The 23,883-nt window shown below is 34.6% G+C and overlaps 1 protein-coding gene across 1 annotated transcript in view; it reads left to right on the plus strand.

Moving 5' to 3' along the window:
* Window positions 1-23,883, plus strand: part of gbe1b (glucan (1,4-alpha-), branching enzyme 1b) — a 205,877-nt gene that overhangs the window by 21,324 nt on the left and 160,670 nt on the right. Inside the window, 2 exon segments of the mRNA XM_051129146.1 lie at window positions 14,827-14,996; window positions 19,262-19,377. Of these exon segments, the coding sequence (XP_050985103.1) occupies window positions 14,827-14,996; window positions 19,262-19,377 (286 nt within the window).

Raw genomic sequence — 23,883 nt, forward strand, 5'->3', positions numbered from 1 at the left:
CTTGGCTAGCAGTTTATATAAGATGGCAGGCTGTAATTTTGTAAAAGTTACTAATATGTACACTTTAGGTACTAATACAGGTGCATCTCAATAAATTAGAATGTCATGGAAAAGTTCATTAATTTCAATAATTCAACTCAAATTGTGAAACTTGTGTATTAAATAAATTCACAGACTGTGTAGTTTAAGTAGTTTAAGTCTTTGGTTCTTTTAATTGTGATGATTTTGGCTCACATTTAACAAAAACCCACCAATTCACTATCTCAACAAATTAGAACATGTTGACATGCCAATCAGCTAATCAACACAAAACACCTGCAAAGGTTTCCTGAGCTTTCAAAATGATCTCTCAGTTTGGTTCACTAGGCTACACAATCATGGGGAAGACTGCTGATCTGACAGTTGTCCAGAGGACGATCATTGACACCCTTCACAAGGAGGGTAAGCCACAAACATTCATTGCCAAAGAAGCTGGCTGTTCACAGAGTGCTGCATCCAAGCATGTTAACAGAAAGTTCAGTGGAAGGAAAAAGTGTGGAAGAAAAAGATGCACAACCAACCAAGAAAACCGTAGCCTTGAGAGGCTTGTCAGGCAAAACCGATTCAAGAATTTGGGTGAAATTCACAAGGAATGGACTGAGGCTGGGGTCAAGGCATCAAGAGCCACCACACACAGACGTGTCAAGGAATTTGGCTACAGTTGTCGTACTCCTCTTGTTAAGCCACTCCTGAACCACAGACAACATCAGGCGTCTGACCTGGGCTAAGGAGAAGAAGAAATGGACTGTTGCCCAGTGATCCAAAGTCCTCTTTTCAGATAAAAGCAAGTTTTGTATTTCATTTGGAAACCAAGGTCCTAGAGTCTGAAGGGAGGGTGGAGAAGCTCATAGCCCAAGTTGCTTGAAATCCAGTTTCCACAGTCTGTGATGATTTGGGGTGCAATGTCATCTGCTGGTGTTGGTCCACTGTGTTTTTTGAAAACCAAAGTCACTGCACCCGTTTACCAAGAAATTTTAGAGCACTTCATGCTTCCTTCTGCTGACCAGCTTTTTAAAGATGCTGATCTCATTTTCCAGCAGGTTTTGGCACCTGCCCACACTGCCAAAAGCATCAAAAGTTGTTTAAATGACCATGGTGTTGGTGTGCTTGACTGGCCAGCAAACTCACCAGACCTGAACCCCATAGAGAATCTATGGGGTATTGTCAAGAGGAAAATGAGAAACAAGAGACCAAAAAATGCAGATGAGCTGAAGGCCACTGTCGAAGAAACCTGGGCTTCCATACCACCTCAGCAGTGCCACAGACTGATCACCTCCATGCCACGTTGAATTGAGGCAGTAATTAAGGCAAAAGAAGCCCCTACCAAGTATTGAGTATACAGTAAATGAACAATTCACTAAATGTGAGCTAAAATCATCACAATTAAAAGAACTAAAGACTTAAAGTACTTCAGTCTGTGTGCATTGAATTTATTTAATACACAAGTTTCACAATTTGAGTTGAATTACTGAAATAAATGAACTTTTCCACGAGATACTACTTTATTGAGATGATCCTGTATATCCACTGTAAGAGTAGGCACGGCCATTTGTAAATTTGACGGGTCTGGTTTCTGGTCTCATCTATATCAATCTGTCTTTAGCTGTACAAAACAGCTTGTTCTGCCACCTGATATTGCAAATTGAAATTGGTGTGTCTTACCATTAGGGGTGTAACGGTACACAGATGTACCTCGATTCGGGGGTCACAGTTCGATACAATTTCGGTACAACAGAAAAAAAAAATCTACTATGCTAGGTTTCTTTTCATTTATTTTAAACAGACAGTAGTACAAATTACTATTTTTTCTGACCTACATGTGAAAATACTAAATGTTATTTCAAATTAATGTCATTTATAGAGTATAAAATCAGCAGTACATATACACATACAAGGTGCACCCGCCTCACTATGTCACCGTTAGAACGCGACTGAAGTCTATAATTTCTATAATAAATAATAGTTTACCATTTGGATACATCGACATTGATGACAAATCATAGTAAAGTTGGTAATCAGACAATTGATTTAAAAGAAATGTTCTTTCAGCCAATAGAAATTGCTTTGGGGTCCAAGATGTTGTGTGCAGTGTGATTTAAATGATGTAATGCTATTTGTACAGTTATTGTAGTAAACTGTTTACTTTCTACTTGCCTACTGCTCGCTCTTAATGCACATTATGCTGCAGTTTAGTGTGAAATCATTCATTTTCATTCATAACGATGGCAGTCAAGGATGAAGGATGGATTAGTAGGCCGGTAACCTTTTTAAATGTGACACTGTTACAGCGCTGTCCATCTGTGCATTGATTTATGTTAATTTCTTTTAATGTTTGAAAAGAAAAATGGCTCTTCTCTCTCCAAAAAAATATGTGCTTGACACTGACTGAATATGAGCACATTTGTATTCATATCCTAATATTTCTGTGCTTGTTAAAGTGGTCCGTGAGAGAAACTTTGAAAGGCTTAAAACTTTAAAACCAGATGCCAGAGGTTAAACAGCCTCATTGTGATTTCACATGACAATGAATTCATTCACTTACAGACGAGTTTGATGGTACCACATTACGTGACTGTTATTTTTGTTAGATTTAGTTAATACGTTACGTATTATGAACGTATGATGAGCAATTGCTGCATTTATTAAAGGAGAACTCCATTTCCAGAACAACAATTTACAAATAATTTACTCACCCTTGTGTCATCCACGATGTTCATGTCTTTCTTTATGCAGTCGTCAAGAAATAGTTTTTTGAGGAAAACATTTCAGCATTTTTCTCCTTATAATGGACTGATACTTTTTCCCGATTTTGAACTTCCAAAATGCATATTAAATGCAGCTTCAAACGATCCCAAATGCGGTTGTAAACAATTCCAGCGGAGAAGGAAGGGTCTGATTTTAAAATGATTTTTGAAGTTGAGGGAGAAAGTATGATGAGTTTTTCAACATACCCTAACTGTCTTGAGTCGGAATACACGGAGTTCGAAAGGCAAGATGCGCGTTTGAGATAACAAAAGTATTTCAATTGTATTTTTTTAAATGAAAATAACCAATCGTTTTGCTAGATAAGACCCTTCTTCCTCAGCTGGGATCGTTTACAACTGCATTTGGGATCATTTAAAGCATTTTGGAAGTTCAAAATCGGGGCACCATATCAGTCCATTATATGGAGAAAAATCCTGAAATGTTTTCATCAAAAAACATAATTTCTTTACGACTGAAGAAATAAAGACATAGACATCTTGGATGACAAGGGGGTGAGTACATCATGTGTGAATCTTTGTTTTGGAAGTGGACTTCTCCTTTTATATTGGTTAATGTAAATTTCTATCAAAAGGTTTGTGTGAGTAAGATTATTTATTTATTTATTTATTTATTTATTTATTTATTTATTTATTTATTTTTTAAAAAGGTCACTTATGCTCACCAAGGCTGCATTTGTAGTTTCTGATCATAAATACAGTAAAATCATCCTCAAAGATCAACATCAAAGATGCAAAGAAAACAAAAATGAAAACATATAGTTGAATTAAGTTGTTATTTGTGTTTTCTTTGCACACAAAAAGTATTCTCTTAAAATTATGCTTGAATCACTGATGTCACATGGACTATTTTAAGGATGTCCTTACTACCTTTCTAGGTCTTGAACGTGTTAGTTGCGTTGCTGTCTATGAAGGGTCAGAAAGTTCTCGGATTTCATTAAAAATATCTTAATTTTTGTTCCAAAGATGAACGAAGGTTTTACGGGTTTGGAACGACATGAGGGTGAATAATTAATGACAGAATTTTCATTTTTGGGTGAACTATCCCTATAATTAATGCTAACAAATGATCCCTTTTTGTGAAGTGTTAGAAGTTTATCAAATGATGAATCATCATGCATCATTTTTTTGTCAAGTGCACTTCATTGGTGAATCAACCAGTTTTAATTTTACTGTGATGTGCGGCTGTGTTTAAAGCACACCATTCATTTCACTGAAGGATGTAGGATGTTGCTTTTGAGTTTTTCTGAAGATTTGACTGATATGCAATTATTTTGTTCTACTACAACATTTAGTATATATTTAGTTTGTGAGTCATTTTTATTTTACTTTTGTTCCCTGTGTGATTTCCATTGGTTGTGAGAGTTTTGAGAGAGTGACAGTAACCGCTAGACTGACAGCACAGTGAAACCCTGTTGGTATATTGTGTCTGTGCATTTCTCTCTTTTAGCCTTACTACTACAGTTATCAAAGCTTTGCCTTATGTAACTAATCCACAGAGTTACACAGTAAGTTTAGAGGCACTTACTGTAGGACTTTAAATTGCCTGCTGTGAGCAATGCACCTGTTATTATGGATAATCTGTAGGTCAGTATTTCTGAAAGGGCTATGATAGTTTTGTGTAATTTTAGGTTTTAGTTATTTTGTCTGTTTATTTGTTAAAAACAATTACCCTTGGTTACCCTATCAAAGAGCTGTGCTTACAGGTCTGTTTGGGATCAGTATTTTCTTTTTCTTTACAGTTTCCAGAGGAAATATCAGCATTGATAATTATAAGAAATGTTTCTTGAGCAGCCAATCAGCAAATTAGAATGAATTCTGAAGGACTGTGTGACACTGAAGACTTACCATCACAACAATGAAGCATGTTTTAAAATATATTCAACAGTGTTGGAAGCTCAGAAGCGAAGACTAGGAGACTCTTGGGTATCTTCAGCAGAGTTCTTTATTGAGAATGAGCTGTGTGGCGCTGCAGTTATCAAAAGTCTAAAAAAGGCAGTGGTACATTGTAGTTTATATACATTTAGGTGGCAGTGCTTAGAAATGTAGACAAAGCACCTGGGTGATGACATTAAAGAAAGCATGCAAATGAAGTATTCAGGTGTAGCAAACTGCCCCATTTCACCAGTCCTAATCCAATTATCAGAACTACTCAAAGACGGGGGCAGAGGCACCAAAAGCCATTACAAACAAAAGAGGAGAGTCTCAGTAATCCTGAGAACAGGAATTGGCAGGAACCTCTTGCTACAAACTTTGATTGAGAGAGTCATTTGTCTGATGTCATATTTACTTTAAATACAGTGTATGATGCTATGTCAGAATATAGGATCAGCGTATCGTAAACAAATTCTATAATCTATAATCTCACAATAGATAGCAGTTGTTTTAAACTGTAATAATAGTTCGCAATATAAGAGTTTTGGGATCACATGACGCGTTACATTTTTAAAATGCTTTAAATTGCAATCATATTTTACAACAAAAATGTTTTACTGTATTGTGATCACAGGAATAAATTATATTTCAAAACAGAATAAAATAGAAAAAGTTGTTTTAAATTTTAATGTCACAATATAACAGTTTTAAATGGACCTTTGCAAAAAAATAAAAAAAAAAATAACATAAAAAAATACACAGACTTTCACATACTAATGCTTGGCAAATGCTCACAGCCATATTGAGCCATCAGCTCACATCATGGCATGGTTTCTCAGCAAATGGGTTTTGAACAAATACTGTAGGTCTTTATTAATTCATGTGCATCCATACTTTAATTTTCTTCAAAGTAACATTTTTGAGACGCACAAAGGAAATACACACAATAAGTTTCTCGTGAACATACAATATGTTTTTTTGTGCACACACAATAGTTTCTTGTGAACAAGCAGTGAGTTTCTTATGAGCACATAATTGTTTCTCGTGAACAAAATTTGTTTCTTGTGCACACGTAATAAGTTTATGGTGAACATACAGTAAGTTTCTTGTGCGCACGCAATACGTTTCTTGTGTGCATGCAATAGTTTTTTGTGAGCACGCAGTAAGGTTCTAGTGAGGGTGCAATAGTTTTTATTGAGCACGCAGTAAGTTTCTTGTGAACACTACGTTTCTTGTGTGCACGCATTGTTTCTTGTGTGCACAATAGTTTCTCGTAAGCACGCAGTGAGTTTCTTGTTAGCCAACAATAAGTTTCTTGTGAGCAGGCAATAGGTACTCATGTACATGCAATAACTTTCTAGTGCACATACAGTAGTTTCTAGCACACACAATAAGCAATAAGCTTTGCGTGAGCACGCAATAAGTTTCTCGTGAGCACGCAGTCGTTTCTTGTGAGCATGCAATAAGTTTCTCATGCACACGCAAAAGTTTGTTGTGACCAGACAATAGTTTCTCGTGACCCTGCAATAGTTTCTCGTGAGCATGCAGTCGTTTCTTGTGAGCACGCAAGTTTCTCATAAGCTTCCAGTGTTTCTTGTGCATACGCAAAAGTTTCTCGTGCACACGTAATAGTTTTTCGTGAGCACACACTAAGTTTCTCTTGCGCATGCAATAGTTTCTTGTGAGTATGCAGTAAGTTTCTTGTGTGCACAACAGTTTCTTGTGAGCACGCAATAAGTTTCTTGTGCTCGTGCAAAAGTTTCTTATAAGCATGCAGTACATTTCTTGTGAGCATGCAATAAGCTTCTTGTGCATACGCAAAAGTTTTTTGCGAGCATGCAATAAGTTTCTCATGTGCATGTAATAGTTTCTCATGAGCATGCAGTAAGTTTCTTGTGCACATCTAAAAGTTTCCTGTAAGCCCGCACGCTTTTCTTGTGGAAAGTTTCTCTTTATAAACCGTAATCTAACTCTAATTGTTGTATGTGTGTTCACGAGAGAGTGGCGCTCCAGCGGATGACGTAGGACGTAGGCATAGTGTAAGCTCCCATGAGAAGTGCCGAACACAGAAGCGCAGAGGAGAGAGCAAAACAAATATAAAATACAGTATAAAACAAGGATTTGTAATGATAAATGTTGGAGGATTTCGAGAGGAGTCAAGAGGAGACTGTTTTTCCCATGGACACGACAGTTAGCGAAAGCTTGGGATTCATGGTTTATAAAGTTTTAAATATGAATACTCCAATTGTATTCATCTGAAAGAAGAAAGTCATATACACCTGAGCATGAGTAAATCATGGTGTAATTTTCATTTTTGGGTGAACTGTCCATTTAAAATTGAATAGTGAGTAATAACTGAATTTTTTTTTACATTATGTAAGAATAAAAAGGGTTGCAGGTAGTTATTAGGTATCTGTTTACAGGCCCAAGTCAAAAAAGCACCTGACCACTACTCTGATATGGCTTGTTTTTTTTTTTTTTCCCCCGGTTTGGTAGCAACGACAAGAACACTATCTGTCCACTCGCATAGTTATGTTTTAGCACACCTCTCCCTAACAATCTGCCTGAAGCAAACATCACTAAATGTGTAGTTTACCACATCCCTAAGGGTAAAATCAACCGCCGAGCGAGCCTGGGGTCCATTCAGCCACCCAGAGCATGTTTCAAAAATCAAAACATGTCATGGCACATTTGTTTTGAAGGTGTCTGGGACCTAAATGGACAAGACCTGAAGGGTTCTGCTTGGCTTGACCATGCCAGGCCTGTCAGCACTTCAGGCTTAAAGTTCACATTGAGGATGCACGTATTTTGGCTTTTCAGACTGGAACAGCTTGCCCTCTTTATCCTGGGGCACCATCCAAGAGCTTTGGCCTCTTTTTCAACCCATCATCTCCAGCAATGGACCTTAAGGGGTGTTCTGGTTGATAAGTCTCTGTGCTGTTGGATTCTGCTAGCCGTTTTTAGATTTGTTGGTAATTGCTGCTCATTTGCAGAAAGTTGAGCTCAGCTTCATGGCATCGATACTGCTCATGCCGCCGGAAACCACCAACTCTTATTGAAAACGAATGAGTTCCAGTTGTTTTATCGCCGAAAATCGCCCTGCGTGTGAATGCTGTAGGCGTTTGACAGACCGCTGAGAGCTTAGCAGTTTAGATTCGGCATTTAATTCTTGTAGCGACGGCATGCAACCAGGGAATCTGATAAGCAGCAGGTGGCGAAGGGGATCTTAAATGCTATTGATTGTTTTGAAGAATGAGAATTAGCCATAAGGTGTTCTCTAGTGTGCTGTGAGCACTTACGTTTCAAAAGCAGATGTTAAGTCACTGCTAATGTAGAGCTGTGGAACAGAATATTGGTTGTTCAGAAATAAACAAGTAAAGCTCAAGAGCTTGTTTTCATTTTTAGCCCTGAAGTACCTTAAATGACATTTATTAAGACAGACTTTTGCTTTTGTGATGTTAAATGTCACGACCATTTTCAGAAACCTTTTACAGTAGAATATAATAGAATGCCATCTAATGATAGAGGACCAGAGTGGGTTTAAATGGTTTTAGTAGAATGTGCATAACACATGACAGTAACATTACAGTAATTTCATGTAATTACAGGACCTAAATGCATAATATACAATATGGATTACATATAGGGACAGGAAAAAACAGAAAAGAAAAAGCAAATACTACTACTACTACTACTACTACTACTACTAATTTTATTAAAATGCACACACAAAGTAAAGTTAAATAAATTACAATAAAATACAAAAATAAAGTAAAATAATATAAAAAAAATATTCTGTTTCTGCCAAGGGATTAAAAAAAGAGACTTAATTAAGGTTTTTATCTCTTAATTCAGATTTTTTTTTTTCCTCAGATTTTTTTTGAGAATAAATTCAGAATTGTGAGATACAAATGCACAATTGTGAGATATAACTTGCAGTTCTAAGCACAAAAGTTGAAACTGTGAGATACAAGCCCCTTTCACACAGTAATACCAGTAAATTGTCGTAAATTACTGGACTTTACCGTAAAAAGTGCTGTTCACACGCACACAACGATGTTCCGTCTTTTTACCGGTAAAGCACCATTCACACATCAGTTTCAAAATACCTGTAAATTCTGTGACATTAACCAGAAACGACCTCTAAACAGGGTTCATACATGGTGCTTAAAGTACTTGAATTTGGCTTTTTGAAATTTAAGGCCTGGAAAACCCTTGAAAAAAATATTCCTGAAAAGGTACTTGAAAAGTGCTTGAATTATTGAAAAACAATGTATCTATGAAATAAGTGTTTAATTTTGTCAATTTTAAGCACATATCTCTTCACGCAAAATTCAACCGATTCAAAAAAACATCATACCTTTTTCAATTATTTCAGTTAATGTCAGAAAACAATGGAGCTAAGCCAGTTCTAGTACTGACAGTGTTGTGTAAACATGGCTGAAGATGTGAAAAGAGGAACAGATGAACCAAATCAGTTGAACATAGTTCAAGGATTCTGTGTTTCCCGAAAGTTCAAATGAACACTCGCAGACAGTGTCACAAACTTACGTGGTTGGAACTACAGCTCTCGACCTGTGGTTAGAAGCAGAGTTCCTTGTTAGTAAGACATATGGGCTCAATAAATTATGCTCTTGGCCACAATAAGCAAGCTAACATGCAGTGCAATCTATATCTTTCACTCAATCTAAATATAAATGCATTTTAATCTATGTATTTTTAAGCTTCCTCTGCAAGCGCCGTTTTTGAATAGTGCGCATGCACATAAATGCCTACAGGAACCCTGGAGTATGATGTAAGAGGGAAGCCGCGATGAATTAAACATTAAATAAAACAAAATGACAGGGAACAAAAAATAGTAAGTTAGTCATCAGGTGCCATGTTCAATATAGCAGAGATCTCTAATAAGTTAAATAGCATAAGTTATTACTCAGAGACGTCATTAACAACGGCCCTGCATTGTTTAGCTGATGTGGTTCAAACGACGTAGATGCAGCCGTGTTCGGGAAACAGTCCTGATTAGCTAGTTTGTTTCCAAACGCACCCCTGATTGATTCAAGCTCATGACTTTGATCATTCTTTTCAAGTGATTCACTAGCAAAAAACAGATCGAATTAAAAGAACCATCAAATGTCAACATCTCTTGTAATGATTTTAAAAAGCACATAGTAATGGGCAAAACAGAGCTTTTAGAAACTCAGAATCAGTTAAGCCATTGTGTCGCAAAATGATTCACTATTTTGAAGTGCACCATACAGAACGGGACTTCGGTGTGGGTTCGTGAATCATTAGTTTCAGATCAGGATTTCAGAGTGATTTTGTGAATTGCTTTTTGTTTTTGTTTTTTGTTTTTTTTGTTTTTTTATATCAACAGTAGAAAACATCAAACCATTAATGCAGTACAGTTATTAAACTGTATTAGTACTAGTTATTAAGCTAGTAAAAGTGTAGTATACTTTAGTAGTGATACTTCGCTTGTGCTTCACTTTATTTTTGCCTTTTTTTAATTAAATTTATTAAAAATAAAATAATTATATTTTATTAAATATACATTTTTGTTTATCTGTTTCTCTTTCTTTAGAATTTGAATGGAAAACATTGCTCGAAAAGTGAGATCTCTGATTGAAGTCCTTGAAAATCAAAAAGTAGTTTTTAGTAGTAATTTCATTTTACAGTATCTGTAAGAACCCTGTCTAAATCCCTGCACCTCCTGGTGTTGTGTCTGTAAACATGGAGGGGTATATGTGGTCAGTATTTTTGGTTTTATTTTTTAGCCAAACGCTTACATTTATGCAGCTGCTTTTGGCCAAGAAACACCATATTAGATGACTTCAAACCGAATTACACAGCGTGGAGTAAATGCGTCATCTGCATCAGAATGTTATGATTGGCCCAGAGTAGACGTTTTACATCAGCGCGTTCTGAACTTTTACGTGCTCAAACCGGTAATTTCGTTCTGCATACACACAGAGCACATTACTGGTAATTTACTGGTAATGTTGCAGCTTCGGTATTTTTGAAAGGGTCTTGTTCACACAGCAATCTCTTAACAGTAATTTACCGGCAATTTACCAGTAAAGACTGTGTAAAAGGGGCTATAAACTCACAATTGCAAGAAATAAGTCAGAATTGTGAAAAGTCGTAATTTAATGGCTAATAATCAAATTACCTTGTGGCTGAAATAAAACAAATATCTGAATTGTGAGAATGAACAGAATTGTGAGAAAGTCAGTTAGTTTTTATCTCACAATTCTGACTTCTTTGAATAGCCATTAGATTGTCACAACTAATCTCTGTGTGGTATAGAAGCACAGACACATTTTTTTTTTTGGGTTTGTAATCTCACAATTGAGACTTTTTTTTATACGTATATGTATAGTATTGATTGGAGGCTTATTGCAGGCAAACAGCAGGTGGTAAGATGTTGTTCAAGTGTGTTTTTGAAGTCAATAATTTGTGTGGATATTTCCCCCCCCTAACAATGTGTTCCAGGTTTTTCTTGTTAGCTTCTCTGTGTTTCTGTACCACACACACAGACATTAGCTGTCAGAATGAAATGGCTCTGCAGAATCGAACAAGGAGGTGTTGACTGACTCCACACTTTCTTGATTTGTCTCAGGAAGATCATGTCTGATGCGGCTTCCTGATGAGATGGTGTGTGTTGATGTGCCATTTTAGGTATAGGCGCCTATAGAATTGTAAGTAGTCTGTTATAGCAATTTATTGGCTGTTGATGGAGACAGGGAGTTTGAGGTCTATAAGTGCCTGAAGAATAAAGTGACCTCAGAAAGGTCATTCATAGCTTATTGTTAGCACAACAGGTGATTGCTTTATCCACTTCTAGCGGATATTGTTCTGTATTGTATTGACAGGAACTGTGCTGCAGAGTTGGATATGACTGAAATCTTATACCACAGTATGAGTAATTTTATATCACAGTGTCCATATATGCAATATGGTTTAACGTTTTGTGGTCAATATTTCAAAAAAACAAAATAAAAATCACTAAGCTCACCAAGGCTGAATTTACTTGAAAGTACAATAAAAACAGTAATATTGTGTAATATTTATCTAAAATAACCTTTAAGAAAATACACTACCAGTCAAAAGTTTTTTAATGTTTTTTTTTTTTTTTTTGTTCTGCTCAAAGAGCTCTGTTCTGCTCAATATCTATCTATCTATCTATCTATCTATCTATCTATCTATCTATCTATCTATCTATCTATCTATATTATTTATATTATCCATATAGTGATATATATATATATATACATATATATATAGTGATGATTTTTTAAATATCAAAAGTGATGATAAATACATTTATAATGTTACAAAAGATTTCTATTTCAGATAAATGCTGTTCTTCTGAACTTTCTCTTCATCAAAGAAACCTGAAACATTTCTACTCAGCTGTTTTCAAAATAATAATAATATAGCTGCAAGCAGCAAGGTTCAAGCCCTTAAGGCATTTAAGCATATATGGAAAAAAGACATTACATATGATATAGCAAAGATGTACCCACCTAAATCAGTGATTAAAAAAGCATTTTTGGCAAATCCAGGTATTTTACCATAGAAATATGATGTCTTTTAATGTTTATGACTGTTATAGCGCCAGCTGTGGTCCGATCCCCTTAAAACCTGCTCAGCAGGTTTTGTGAAGTCTTACTTTTTCCTTTAGGCTTTATAGGATTTTGGGTAAATTTGGACAGGCCCCTTTTCTAAACGACCCACTTATAGCTTCCCAAAGGGTAAATTTCATCATTTTTTGATAATTATTGGCCTAGAGAGTCCAGACAGTAGTACTGTAGTGTTTCTCCCAACACCCCCAATCATTTAACAAACGATTTGATTGATAGCAGTGATTCTAGAGGCAAAGTTGTCCGGAATGCGGAGTTCTATCATATGATATGAATGTTGCGCGTATGTACAGACCGCGTGACGTATAATCATTTACACTTTTGAAAAATGCGATATTGCCCCAGTGGCCAATTTCTTTCAAATTTCTCTCAGACCTTTGGGGCTGTAAGTCAAACAGTCCCACCAAGTTTCGTTCCGATCGGCCTCTGTTAAACTTGTTTAACAGGTGCCCAGAATTCATCTGCAAATGGCGGCCATGTTTTTGAGATACACAGATGTCCTTGTAGACCCTTGTGGTACTTTAGACCAAGACAGTGCACACCAATTTTCATGCTGGTAGAGCAAATTGTTCTGCGGTAACAGCCATTTTTTTCCCCTCTCATAGTGCCACCAAGTGGCCAGGCGCCACATTTTTTTTCTTGTAACCTCAGATTGAGCTCCTGCATAAGTGTTCTGAGTTTAGTTATAGTTCTGAGTAGTAGTTATAGGCATTTTATTGAAAGTGTCCCTGCCCCTTTCGAATGTTTTGGCACCCCTCTGCAATGATGAGTTGAAAGTTTATTTTTTTTTTTTTTTTTTTCTTTTTGATAATTATTGATATTCGCTCTCCAGAGAATCTTTCTGCACTGGTTTCATTCTGATTGGGCAAAAAACTAGGACTAGTTCGCAAAAGTAGTTTTTAAAAAAAATGCAAAATACCCAAAAAGCAATCCACTCTGGAGTTATGAGCGACTTCACATTTTTGCTTACTGTATCAGCCCCGTCAGCCCAATTGGGGTGAGCCTTGGTCACGTTGTAGGCGGTGTGAGTACTACCATTCCTCCAAGTTTCAAGTCTCTACGACACGGTTTGGTCTGCACAAGCAGTTTTACGCGGAGATCGCTGATCGGTAACCATTCTAACAACTACAATAGGGTTTTGGCGCTATGCGCTTGAACCCCTAAATAAATCTTTTTTGAGCAGCAAATAAAAATATTACAATGATTTCTGAAGGATCATGTAATTGGAGTAATGATGCTAAAAATTCAGCTTTGAAATCACAAGAATAAATGACATCTTAAAATATATTAAAACAGAAAACAGTTATTTTAAATAGTAAAAATATTTCACAATTTTACTGTTTTTGCTGTACTTCGGATCAAATAAAGGCAGACTTTTTTTTTATCTTACTGTTCAAAAATTTGGCTGGTAATGTGTGTATATATATAAAACAATGTGCTTCATAATATATTTGTGGAAATTTGGTAACATTATAAATGACTTTACTGTCTTATTTGACCAATTTAATGCCTGAATTAATTTCTTCAAAACGTCTTACAAATGCAAGGTAGTTCATCTAATTAGATTACTAGATCATGAAGTCTTACTTTTTAGATGCAAAACAAAAGATTTATTTATTTTAAACTTCTACATTTGGCCTCAGTCTAAAAAACATTGTCTTTGCATCATAAATCACCAGACCTAAAAACCAAAAACCTTTTCAAATACTTACCTTGCTGCAAATTTTATTGGCTGAAAGGATTGGTTGACATATTTTGACTATCAGATGATATATACTATTATACCACCATTTAGGCCATGCTACTGTACTTTCAAGTAAAGCTAGTGCATTTGTGAACAAGGAAGAGTGAAGAGGGGGGAGTACAGAGCCTTGTGGCACACCTTTGTTGATGGCCAGAAGGTGGGAGGTGAACTTCATCCCGCTGTATAAAATCGAGCAGCCGGCAGAACTTGGCTGGCTCGGTGCCCATATTTCTGTTTAAGAAGGTGGGTGATACTGAAAACAAAAGTGAAGTCAAAGAACAGGACGCATGCTTAGGTGTTTATTGTCTCCGGGTGATGTAATGTGCGGCGTGTCGAAGATGCCAGGTCAATGGCAACCTCCATCAATATACATGAGTGGGCGGCTGTTTTCAAATGCAAACTCAACTTTGAGATTTCAAAGACGATCCTGAGGGGAAAATGTGGTGGTTCTGCCAAGGGTTGTTCGATAGAAGGTGTATATAATAGTATGAAATATTAACTTAATAAATAATTCAGATGAGGCTTTTGAATGCCAAATAAATTGGTTAACAACCATTCAGATTTCTGTGTGTATTGGGATATACTTGTTTTGTATTTTGCCCATAGCATCTTTGTACTATGATATATTTACTCTGGCTGCTGCTCAGAGACGTTACGCATATTGATGTTTTTGTAGGATTTTCATCTTGCTTTTGGAACTAGAGATACAGCATCTATTGTGTCCATAGTTGCTAAGAAGTTTTCCTCTGTTTTGTTTCTGAAGGTATGGGCTGTTTGAGAAGCAGCTCACACTCCTTGAGGAGGCCGAAGGAGGCTTTGATCAGTTCACACGCAGCTATAAGAGTTACGGAGTACAGCGGATGCCAGACAACAGCCTTGTCTTTAAGGAGTGGGCCCCGGCCGCCGAAGCTCTGTTTCTCACTGGAGACTTCAGTACGTCTTTTCTCATTCTAAGGCCTTTTCCCAAAAGCCCTAGGCGCTTGCTGTCTTCCCGTCGAGTAGGACTGCAGCGATTTTTGTTAGATCTCGAATCTCATTAAAATTAAGCGTTAAGCAAAAATACAATATTAAGTTGAGCCAAAGCTTAGAAGTTAAGAAGCTGAAGTTCAGCTAAATGTGTCATTGCCTATACCATATTTAAATATGTTTAGTAAAATTCTAAAATAATGATTATTTAATGTCTTAAAAATGAAAATGGTGCTATACGCTTAAAATGCAACACTCAGTTTTATATATGTAAATAGGAAGGTAAATAATTGATTTAGTAAAAAGATTTGTTTTATCATACAGGTAAAAGTGTCTACTCATCAATAATCATTGGAATGGATTTAGTATTTAGTAAAAATAAAATGTAATATACAAGCATAAAAATTATAATCTTTATTGTAATGGGTGATTTTAATGCCGTACTGTACTTAAAAAGCAACAGTTTTTTTTTTTATGTTAATAATAAAGCAAATAATTCATTTAATATCAGATTTTGTATATTTAGTAACATTAAAATGTACAACTATAATAGTTTGTACATTATTAATGATGATTTTAATGGCTTAAAATGTAAGCCAAACTGTACTAGACTTAAAATCCATTAGTTTTTATGTAAATAATAAAACAAAAAAAAAAAAAAAAAAAAAAAAAAAAAAGAAAAGAAAAGAAAAATTATATTTTGTATATTTAGTAACATTAAAATGTAATGTACAAGTATAATAGTTTGTACATTTTATTAATAATAATTTGAATGGCTTAAAATAAACTATTTTATGCATAAAAAGGAAATATTTTACATATTTTCTGATTTTATATTTACTGTGAAATTAAAATGTAATCTCCAACTTAATGCAAAAAATTTTATATAATATGTAAATTGTAACTTAAAATCATTGATTTAAAATAAAGCTATACTGTACTACTCATAAAAAGCAACATAATTTTATTCAGAAATAAGGTAAAATATTTGATTTATTTTCGAATGTTGTATATTTAGTAAAAGTAAAATATATATATTGTAAGGCATTAATAATTATTTCACTGATTATTTTATAATTATTTTCAAATATTAAACTACACTTAAAATGCAACAGTTTTATGCATAAAATAAGAAAATATTTTGCATATTTTCAGATTTTGTATATTCGGTTGTACATCTACAACTTAATGCAACATTCAGTTTTGTGCAAATAGTAAGGTAAAATAATTAATTTAGTAAAAAATATTTAATTTATTATACAAGTAAAAGTCTCTGGGCATCAACAATGATTATTATTATAATGGCTTAAAATAAAGCTGTACTGTACTACTCATAAAAACAAACACAATATAGTTTAGAAATAAGACAAAATATTTGATTTTTTTTTTTATGTTGTATATTTAGTAAAATTAAAATATTAAGCTATACTTAGCTTTACTATATTCTTAAAATGCAAGAGTTTTTTAATCAATAATAAAGGAAAAAAATAGACTGAATTTTAGATTTTGTATATTTTGTAGCATTCAATATAATGTACGAGTATAATACATATGGTGATAATTTTAATGGCTTAAAATGTTAAGCTATACCTTATTATACTTAAAATGCAACAGTTTTTATGTAAAAAAAAAAACACAAAAAATACTTAATTTCAGATTTTGTATATTTAGTGACATTAAAACGTAATGTACAAATATAATATTTTTAATGGCTTAAAATATTAAACTACACTTAAAATGCAACTGTTTTATGCAAAACAAATTCAGAATTTGTGTATTCTGTAAAATTAAAATGTAATCTACAAGACACTGTACATTAATATTGATTATTTTAATAGATTAAAATATTAAGCTATATGTAAGCTCTTGAAAATGAAACAGTTTTAAGTAAATACGTTAAAATGTTGTAATTTTCAGATGTTGTATATTCAGTAAAATTAAAATGTATAACTGTGCATCGGTAATAATGAATTTAATGCCATAAAATATTAATCTACTGTGCTATGCTTAATCTGCAACACAGTTTTATGAAAACAGTAAGGTAGGATATTTGTGCTGTGCAAATATTGGAGTGTTTTCTAAAAAGCATTTGTTAGAAACTTTTCCGCTTTGTCACAATTCATAATTCAGAAAGTTTTGCTATTGTACTGATATTTTGTTCCTTTGTAGAATTCATAAATCATACAAGAGTTAGTCTGCCTATTCATCTATATCTTATGTCAATTTGTAGTTGACTGTTTGTTCTCTATGACAGATCATTTTTTTCATCTTAAACCAGATGAAAGAACATTGTGCTCAGGTTAAGACAAAAAGGAAGAATCCCTTCAAGGTTATCTGAATTGCCTACAAGACCGAATGCAGTCAGTCAGTCAGTCAGTCACTAAGGACCTTTCTTTTGAAATCCTTTGTTTGTCAAATGTCTGGCATAATGATTTCTCACCATGAAAATGCGTGAATGCAGGATTTGAAGGCATTTGCTTGTCTTTTCTAGTCATTAGGAAGTGCAAGCTTTTTCTTAAAGAAGTAATGAGCCAGACTTTACAGACTGCAGGCCAAATTCTGTAGTCTTTGATCGCATGGTAGAATGTACATTGCTTTTGAATAAACAAACGGTTGTTAGTAATTTTATCAGAGAGAATGCAGATTAGGAAACAGATAAGCATCCCTATTACTGTTGCTTAGGATATGAACAAACCACTAACACTAATTATTAAAACTTGGCATACATTGTGCAAAAGAATGATAATTCAGATCATGCAGATTGTTGAAGATTGCAAATCCCAACATAGGCTCATTGGAAATACGTGCCTCTATATACATTTCAGCACAACTGGAAAAACAAAGACAAAACAAAACATATATATACGAATCACTGCAGTTTCCAGTTGAAATGAACCCTAGAACCAATGAAACAATGACAACTTTTATTCCTTTTCACACAAAGTATGATTAACAGTTACAGAGTTTTGATTAAAAAAGCCAAATTTTGGCTTTAAGTATGTAAAATAATTAAATAAATTAGCACAATAGTATCATGTATCAGCGATCTCACAGGCTGAGGATGGGACCCAACACTACTGTAGCGTATTATTTACTCACCCTCCATGAATCTTAGGTGTATATGATTTCCTTCTTTTAGACAAATGCAGTCAGTTATATTGCAAATTGTCCTGGCACTCCCAAGCTTTAGAATGGCTTCAGCCGGTGTTTCTCTTCATCAGTCCAAAACAAGTCTAATAAAGTGCATCCATCCATAATAAAAAGTGCCTCACATGGCTCTGGGGGGTCAATAAAGGCTCTGTAGGAGACAGCGAATCGATGCGTTTTTGTAAGAAAAATATCCATATTTAAAACGTAAGAATCACTTTAATCTATCTTACGCTAACTGCTTTGGCAAGGGGCGTAGCAGGACGGAAACACGGTCTAAGCTGTTCGCCAATCGCAACGCAGTGGGAAAGCTATCCAATCACAACACATTTCATTTTTCGGAAGGCGGGCCTTCATTAAACCCATTAAAAATTTTATGATGCTAAATTATATCTATGCAGTAGTTGATGTCCATTTATTACCTGTTAATCAATTTTTGAGTGTAGACCTGAAAATTAAATTTCAAACTGTACTTTACCTCAGCAGAAATCTTTAAAAAGAGACTAAACGTCTGTGTTTGTTTTTATGACAAATGTGCAAAAGTACTCTTTTCAAATTTTATATGAAAAAAATATATATTTCCCAAACATTGTCTCCTTGGAATTATAAGGTTCTATCTGCATTCTGAGCAGATTTGAGATATTGAGCTTCAAAATTTTTGGGTTCCATAGACAGATCCCTTTTTTTTTTTTTTTTTTTTTTTTTTTTTTTATAAATAAGGGCCCAAAATGTACACAGCGTACAAAAGAAACATCACAATGTAAATATTTGTCACCAAATATGAACTTAATTTTGACAAAAACATCAGATAGAACCTTGTAATTCCAAGGTGACGACATGTTTTGCTCTAAAACTGTGAAAAATAAATTAAAGCCATAAATGTAAACAAGTTGTATTCCAAATTTAAGGTTCATATAAAAGCAGTTGATTATTGTTCATGATATATACACATACATATACATATACATATACATATATATACAAGTACCACTCGGTTTTTCTTCAGAAAATGTAAAAATCTAGTGTAGATAATGCTATGTATTAAACAGGGGAAGTTTTTAACTGCTATTCCTTTTTCTTAATAGATGACTGGAATAATTTTTCACATCCCTACACTAAAAAGGACTTTGGGAAATGGGAGCTGCACATACCCCCAAAAGAGGACAAGACACCTGCTGTCACTCATAACTCCAAGCTGAAGGTGAGCAGACGCATTAGCTGGTTTGTTTACTTCATTATCCTGAATGAGGCGCTGAGGTATCATGAAGCCTTTATGCGCTGTCAAGATGGCTTTAATATTCAGCCGCTTTATGGATAGCGTGTCAGTGTTAAAGATACAGCAACAGCTGTGACTTTCAAGCCATTTGATGCTCTTCAACAGCATATGTTTTTAATAACGCCACTCCAATTTGGAGTTTCACACCCATGAGGTTTAAAACACGGAGCTTTAATTTTAAACAAATTGAAGCACGGTCCTGCGGGATCAGTTGGACTTTTCGCTCAGTTCGAGATTGTACATTCAATTAAAGTCAACAAGCTGAATGGGCTTTATTTACTTTAACACGCATTGATATTACTGTGAACGATTCATCCGTGCATGTTATTCAAAGAAAAAAGGCACAACTATAGCTGAGGTGGCCGGGGAGGAGGTTAGGTTTAGGCCCCGGGGTGGGGGAGGCTCTATATCTCTGGCCCCCAGGGGTCTTTTGACTTGGGGCTGGTGGCATTGTGTAGAGGTCATGGAGGTCTGCCAGGGCCCAGGGTTTGGTCAGGTTTGGCACTATGTCTAGGGAGCTATAGCCGATCGAATTTGAACTTGAGGGGGATGTATCTCCAGCCCTCTGGGGTTTATTGACTTGGGGTGTGGAGCATTGGATAGGGGGAGTTGGGGTCTCGGGACCCCGTGTTTGGTCTGGTTTGGCATGTACACACAGGCACTTTGTGGAGGGTTCCTCCAGGGTCTCTGCCCTGCCAAGCCTGTCCCAAAAGGTCGAGGGTACATGGGCCTGCGGTTTCTCGAAGGGCCCCTGCTTTTTGGTCAAGTGTTCAAAAGTTTCTGGTCTGTGTTTTTGGCCAAGTGTTCAAAACCACAAATTTACGCATCAGACGTGATCGTGATGACACGTAAAAACACCCTCGCCATGCTATGGTATGAATCACATCGCATCTCTTTTCAAGATTTTGATTAAACCAAGTAATGTTGGTTCGTTTTGTGATGCCTTTATAGCCATTTTGGATCTTTTAAGTTTTAGTTGCCATGACTTTTAATGTAGGGACAGAAACCTCTCAGGTTTCAATAAAAATGCCTACGTTTGTGTTTTGAGGGTTAAGTCTCATGAGGGTGAGTAACGATGACAGAATTTTCATTTTTGCATGAGCTATCTCTTTAACTGTTGGAGTTAATTAATTTTACCAAATGGAACCTTAAGATTCTTAACCCTAAAAAGATTAAGATCCTTCACCCAAAAATGAATTATACTACCATTTGTTCGAAATCTGTAGGAGTTTCTTTCTTCTGTTAAACACAAAAGATATTTTGAAATCATTAAATGTAAACTGTTATAATTTTGTTTTCTTCAAAATCATATGAACCAACATAAAGAATACATTACTAAGAACTTGGCACGTGTTTTAAACCCTATTGTTTTGTTTTGTTTTGTTTTGTTTTGTTTTATTTTGTTGTTGTTCCAAACCTGTAGGAGTTTCTTTCTTCTGTTAAACACAAAAGAAGATAAATGCATGTGCCACATTTTAAGTAATGTATTCGTTAGGTTAGTTTCATCTGATTTTGGAAAAAGAAAGTAGGCCATTTTCAAGAATAGTTTACATTTCATGATTAAAAATGTCATGTGTAACTAGTAAAATTAACATATTTTCCTTACACCCTTGAATACGTGTGAATACGTTTATAATCATTTTCAAAATTCTTTTTAAATATAATTTAAAGGCAAGATTTATTTGTTTTACCTAAGTTTTTCTTTTATGGAAATATCAGAAATTATGAATTCAAAAATGCTAAGTTGCATCACATGATATTCTACAGCCTAAAGTAATCTTAATAAAACCTTATAAAATTGTCTTTATAAAAAAAGTTATCTGATATTTTAAAGGGATAGTTCACCCAAAAATTAAATTCTGTTATGAATTACTCACCCTCATGTCGTTCCAAACCCGTAAAACCTTCGTTCATCTTCAGAACACAAGTTAACATGTTTTTGATTAAATTTGTCAGCTTTCTGACCTTGCATAGACAGCAACACAACTGACACATTCAAGGCCCACAAAGGTAGTAAGAACATTGATAAAATAGTCCATGTGACATCAGTCGTCCAACTGATATGAAGCTGCGAGCATACTTTTTGTGCGCAAAAAGTCACACGGATCATTTTAACGATATCCTTACTACCATTCTGGGCTTTTTTTTAATGTGTTTTTGAATAAACGAATTGACCTAAAAACCGCATCATGTCACTGATAGATTCTCCAGCCAGTTCTGTATCTCTGTGTTTAGTCCAGCCTCTTCTGCTCATGCTGTCCATTATGTGGTGTGACACGCTGGCAGAGGTTTGATTGATGGCAGGTAGATGCCACTCACTGGGCACAGGCTGCTTTTCTGGTTGCTTTGTTCCTGTTGTCTTCTTGGGTCAGGCTCTGGACGATAAGAACCAGATGCAGACCCTGGCCCTGTCCCAGTTCAGGTCCTCAGACTGGACTCGGATGAGTTGAGTGTCAATTGGATTATGTTCCCGGTGAAAAGTGGTCCGGCCAGACTTTAATTATGCAGGATGTGGACTGTCCTATTCTTTCTGCTTTACACCGCAGGCTCATATCATATTGGAGAGACTTTTGTGTGTTGTTACAAAGGGTGTTTTATATGCCTGTTGATTAAATTCTAACATTAGCCAGTCATTAAATTTGGGTAAATAAAATAAAATAAAAAAATTATTGCAGCAGGGAGCTGCTATGTGCCTCTTGACTAAATTCAAGACATTTAACTGAAATTAGTCAGTCATTAAATGTGAGTGAGTGAATGAATGAATGAATGACTAGACAAACAAACAGAATAAAATAAAATAATGAATTATGTTGAATTATAAGAATGCATAGAATTGTAAGAGATGTTCTAGAAATTAAAAAAAAGAACTGTCCAATAAACAAATAAAAAATTCACTGCATTAAAGACAAAATATCATCAGAAATTTCTTTAAAAAAGTACATGTAGTGACACAAAAATTGAAAATTTCTTGCATTAAGCTACAAATATGACTAATATTAGTACAGAAGTACTAATAAGTAACTAGTTTTTTGATGACAGTTACTGACTGTCTTTTTTTTCTTTCCTCCTCTATAGAACCATGATATATCTGTTTCATCGCCGAACTGGAACATTTATTTTATTTTATTTTATTTTATTTTATTTTATTTTATTTTATTTTATTTTATTTTATTTTATTTTATTTTATTTTATTTTATTTTATTTTATTTTATTTTATTTTATTTTATTTTATTTTATTTTATTTTATTTTATTTTATTTTATTTTATTTTATTTTATTTTATTTTATTTGGGAAATTAAAGAAGTATTAGAGCTGTGTTGTATTACCAAAACTTTTTTTTATTTTATGTTTTATTTTTATTTTCAATCATTATCTAAAAAATATTTATGTCAGTATTTTTTTTCTCTCTAGCGTGTGTATATGTATGTATATATTATATTATATTATATTGAGGTGTATATGAGGTGGCATGCTTATTATATAATAATAATAATAATAATAATAATAATAATAATAATAATAAAAGTTAAATTGTGAAATGGCTATTTTGTTTTGTTTTTGTTTTATTTTGTTTTGTTTTGTTTTGTGGGGAAATTAAAAAAGCATGAGGTGGCACCTAAACTAAAGGGTTGCAAAGCTGCATTTATTTGATAATAATAATAATAATATAAAAGTGAAAATGTGAAATGTAAATTTTATTTTATTTTATTTTATTTTATTTTATTTTATTTTGAATTTGTTCCTCCAGATATCATTCCAATATGCTAATTTGGCGCTCAGTAAACATTCCTTATTATTATCTATGTTAAATACAGTTGTGCTGCGTAATATTGTTGCAGAAATTTTTGTAGATTATAAGAGAGAGTTCAGAAGAACTAAATCTCTTTTGTGACAAAATATTTGTAACAATATATTTGTAACTTTTGAATAGTAGTAGGAAAGAAAACAATTCCAAAATGTCACTATGATGGAAACAGAAATATGTACTTTAATCAAAATAATGCAAAACAGTTTCATGATGAGGTAAGAAATATTCATTGGCAGTAAATGTTTTCAATAAACCTGTGACCGGACCCTAATATGAGAGTACAGCAAAGTGACAGACATTAAATGAACTCAGTAAGAATTTTGTCATCATCCATTTATCCTCCACCTCACCCTGCTTTCATTGACACCGTGTGTCTGCTATTTTCTGCTATTTTCTCTCCATCAGTCGGTCTGGCTCAGCATCTGTCCATTCTCGCACTCTTTTCTGGGTAATTATATAAACTGGCAAACCCGTGGTGTGGCGGTTTGGCGCTCCCGCATGTCCTCGGGTGAGAAGCCGCTAATGATTGAGCCCCACTGGGACGCTGCTCTGTAGGTCACCGGCAGGTGCCAATGGCTCTGTCATTACCTCTCGCTGGCAGCTTATGGAGGGGACCATCAAAT

This window comes from Labeo rohita, chromosome 15 (assembly GCF_022985175.1).
Source record: "Labeo rohita strain BAU-BD-2019 chromosome 15, IGBB_LRoh.1.0, whole genome shotgun sequence".
Classification (NCBI taxonomy): domain Eukaryota; kingdom Metazoa; phylum Chordata; class Actinopteri; order Cypriniformes; family Cyprinidae; genus Labeo; species Labeo rohita.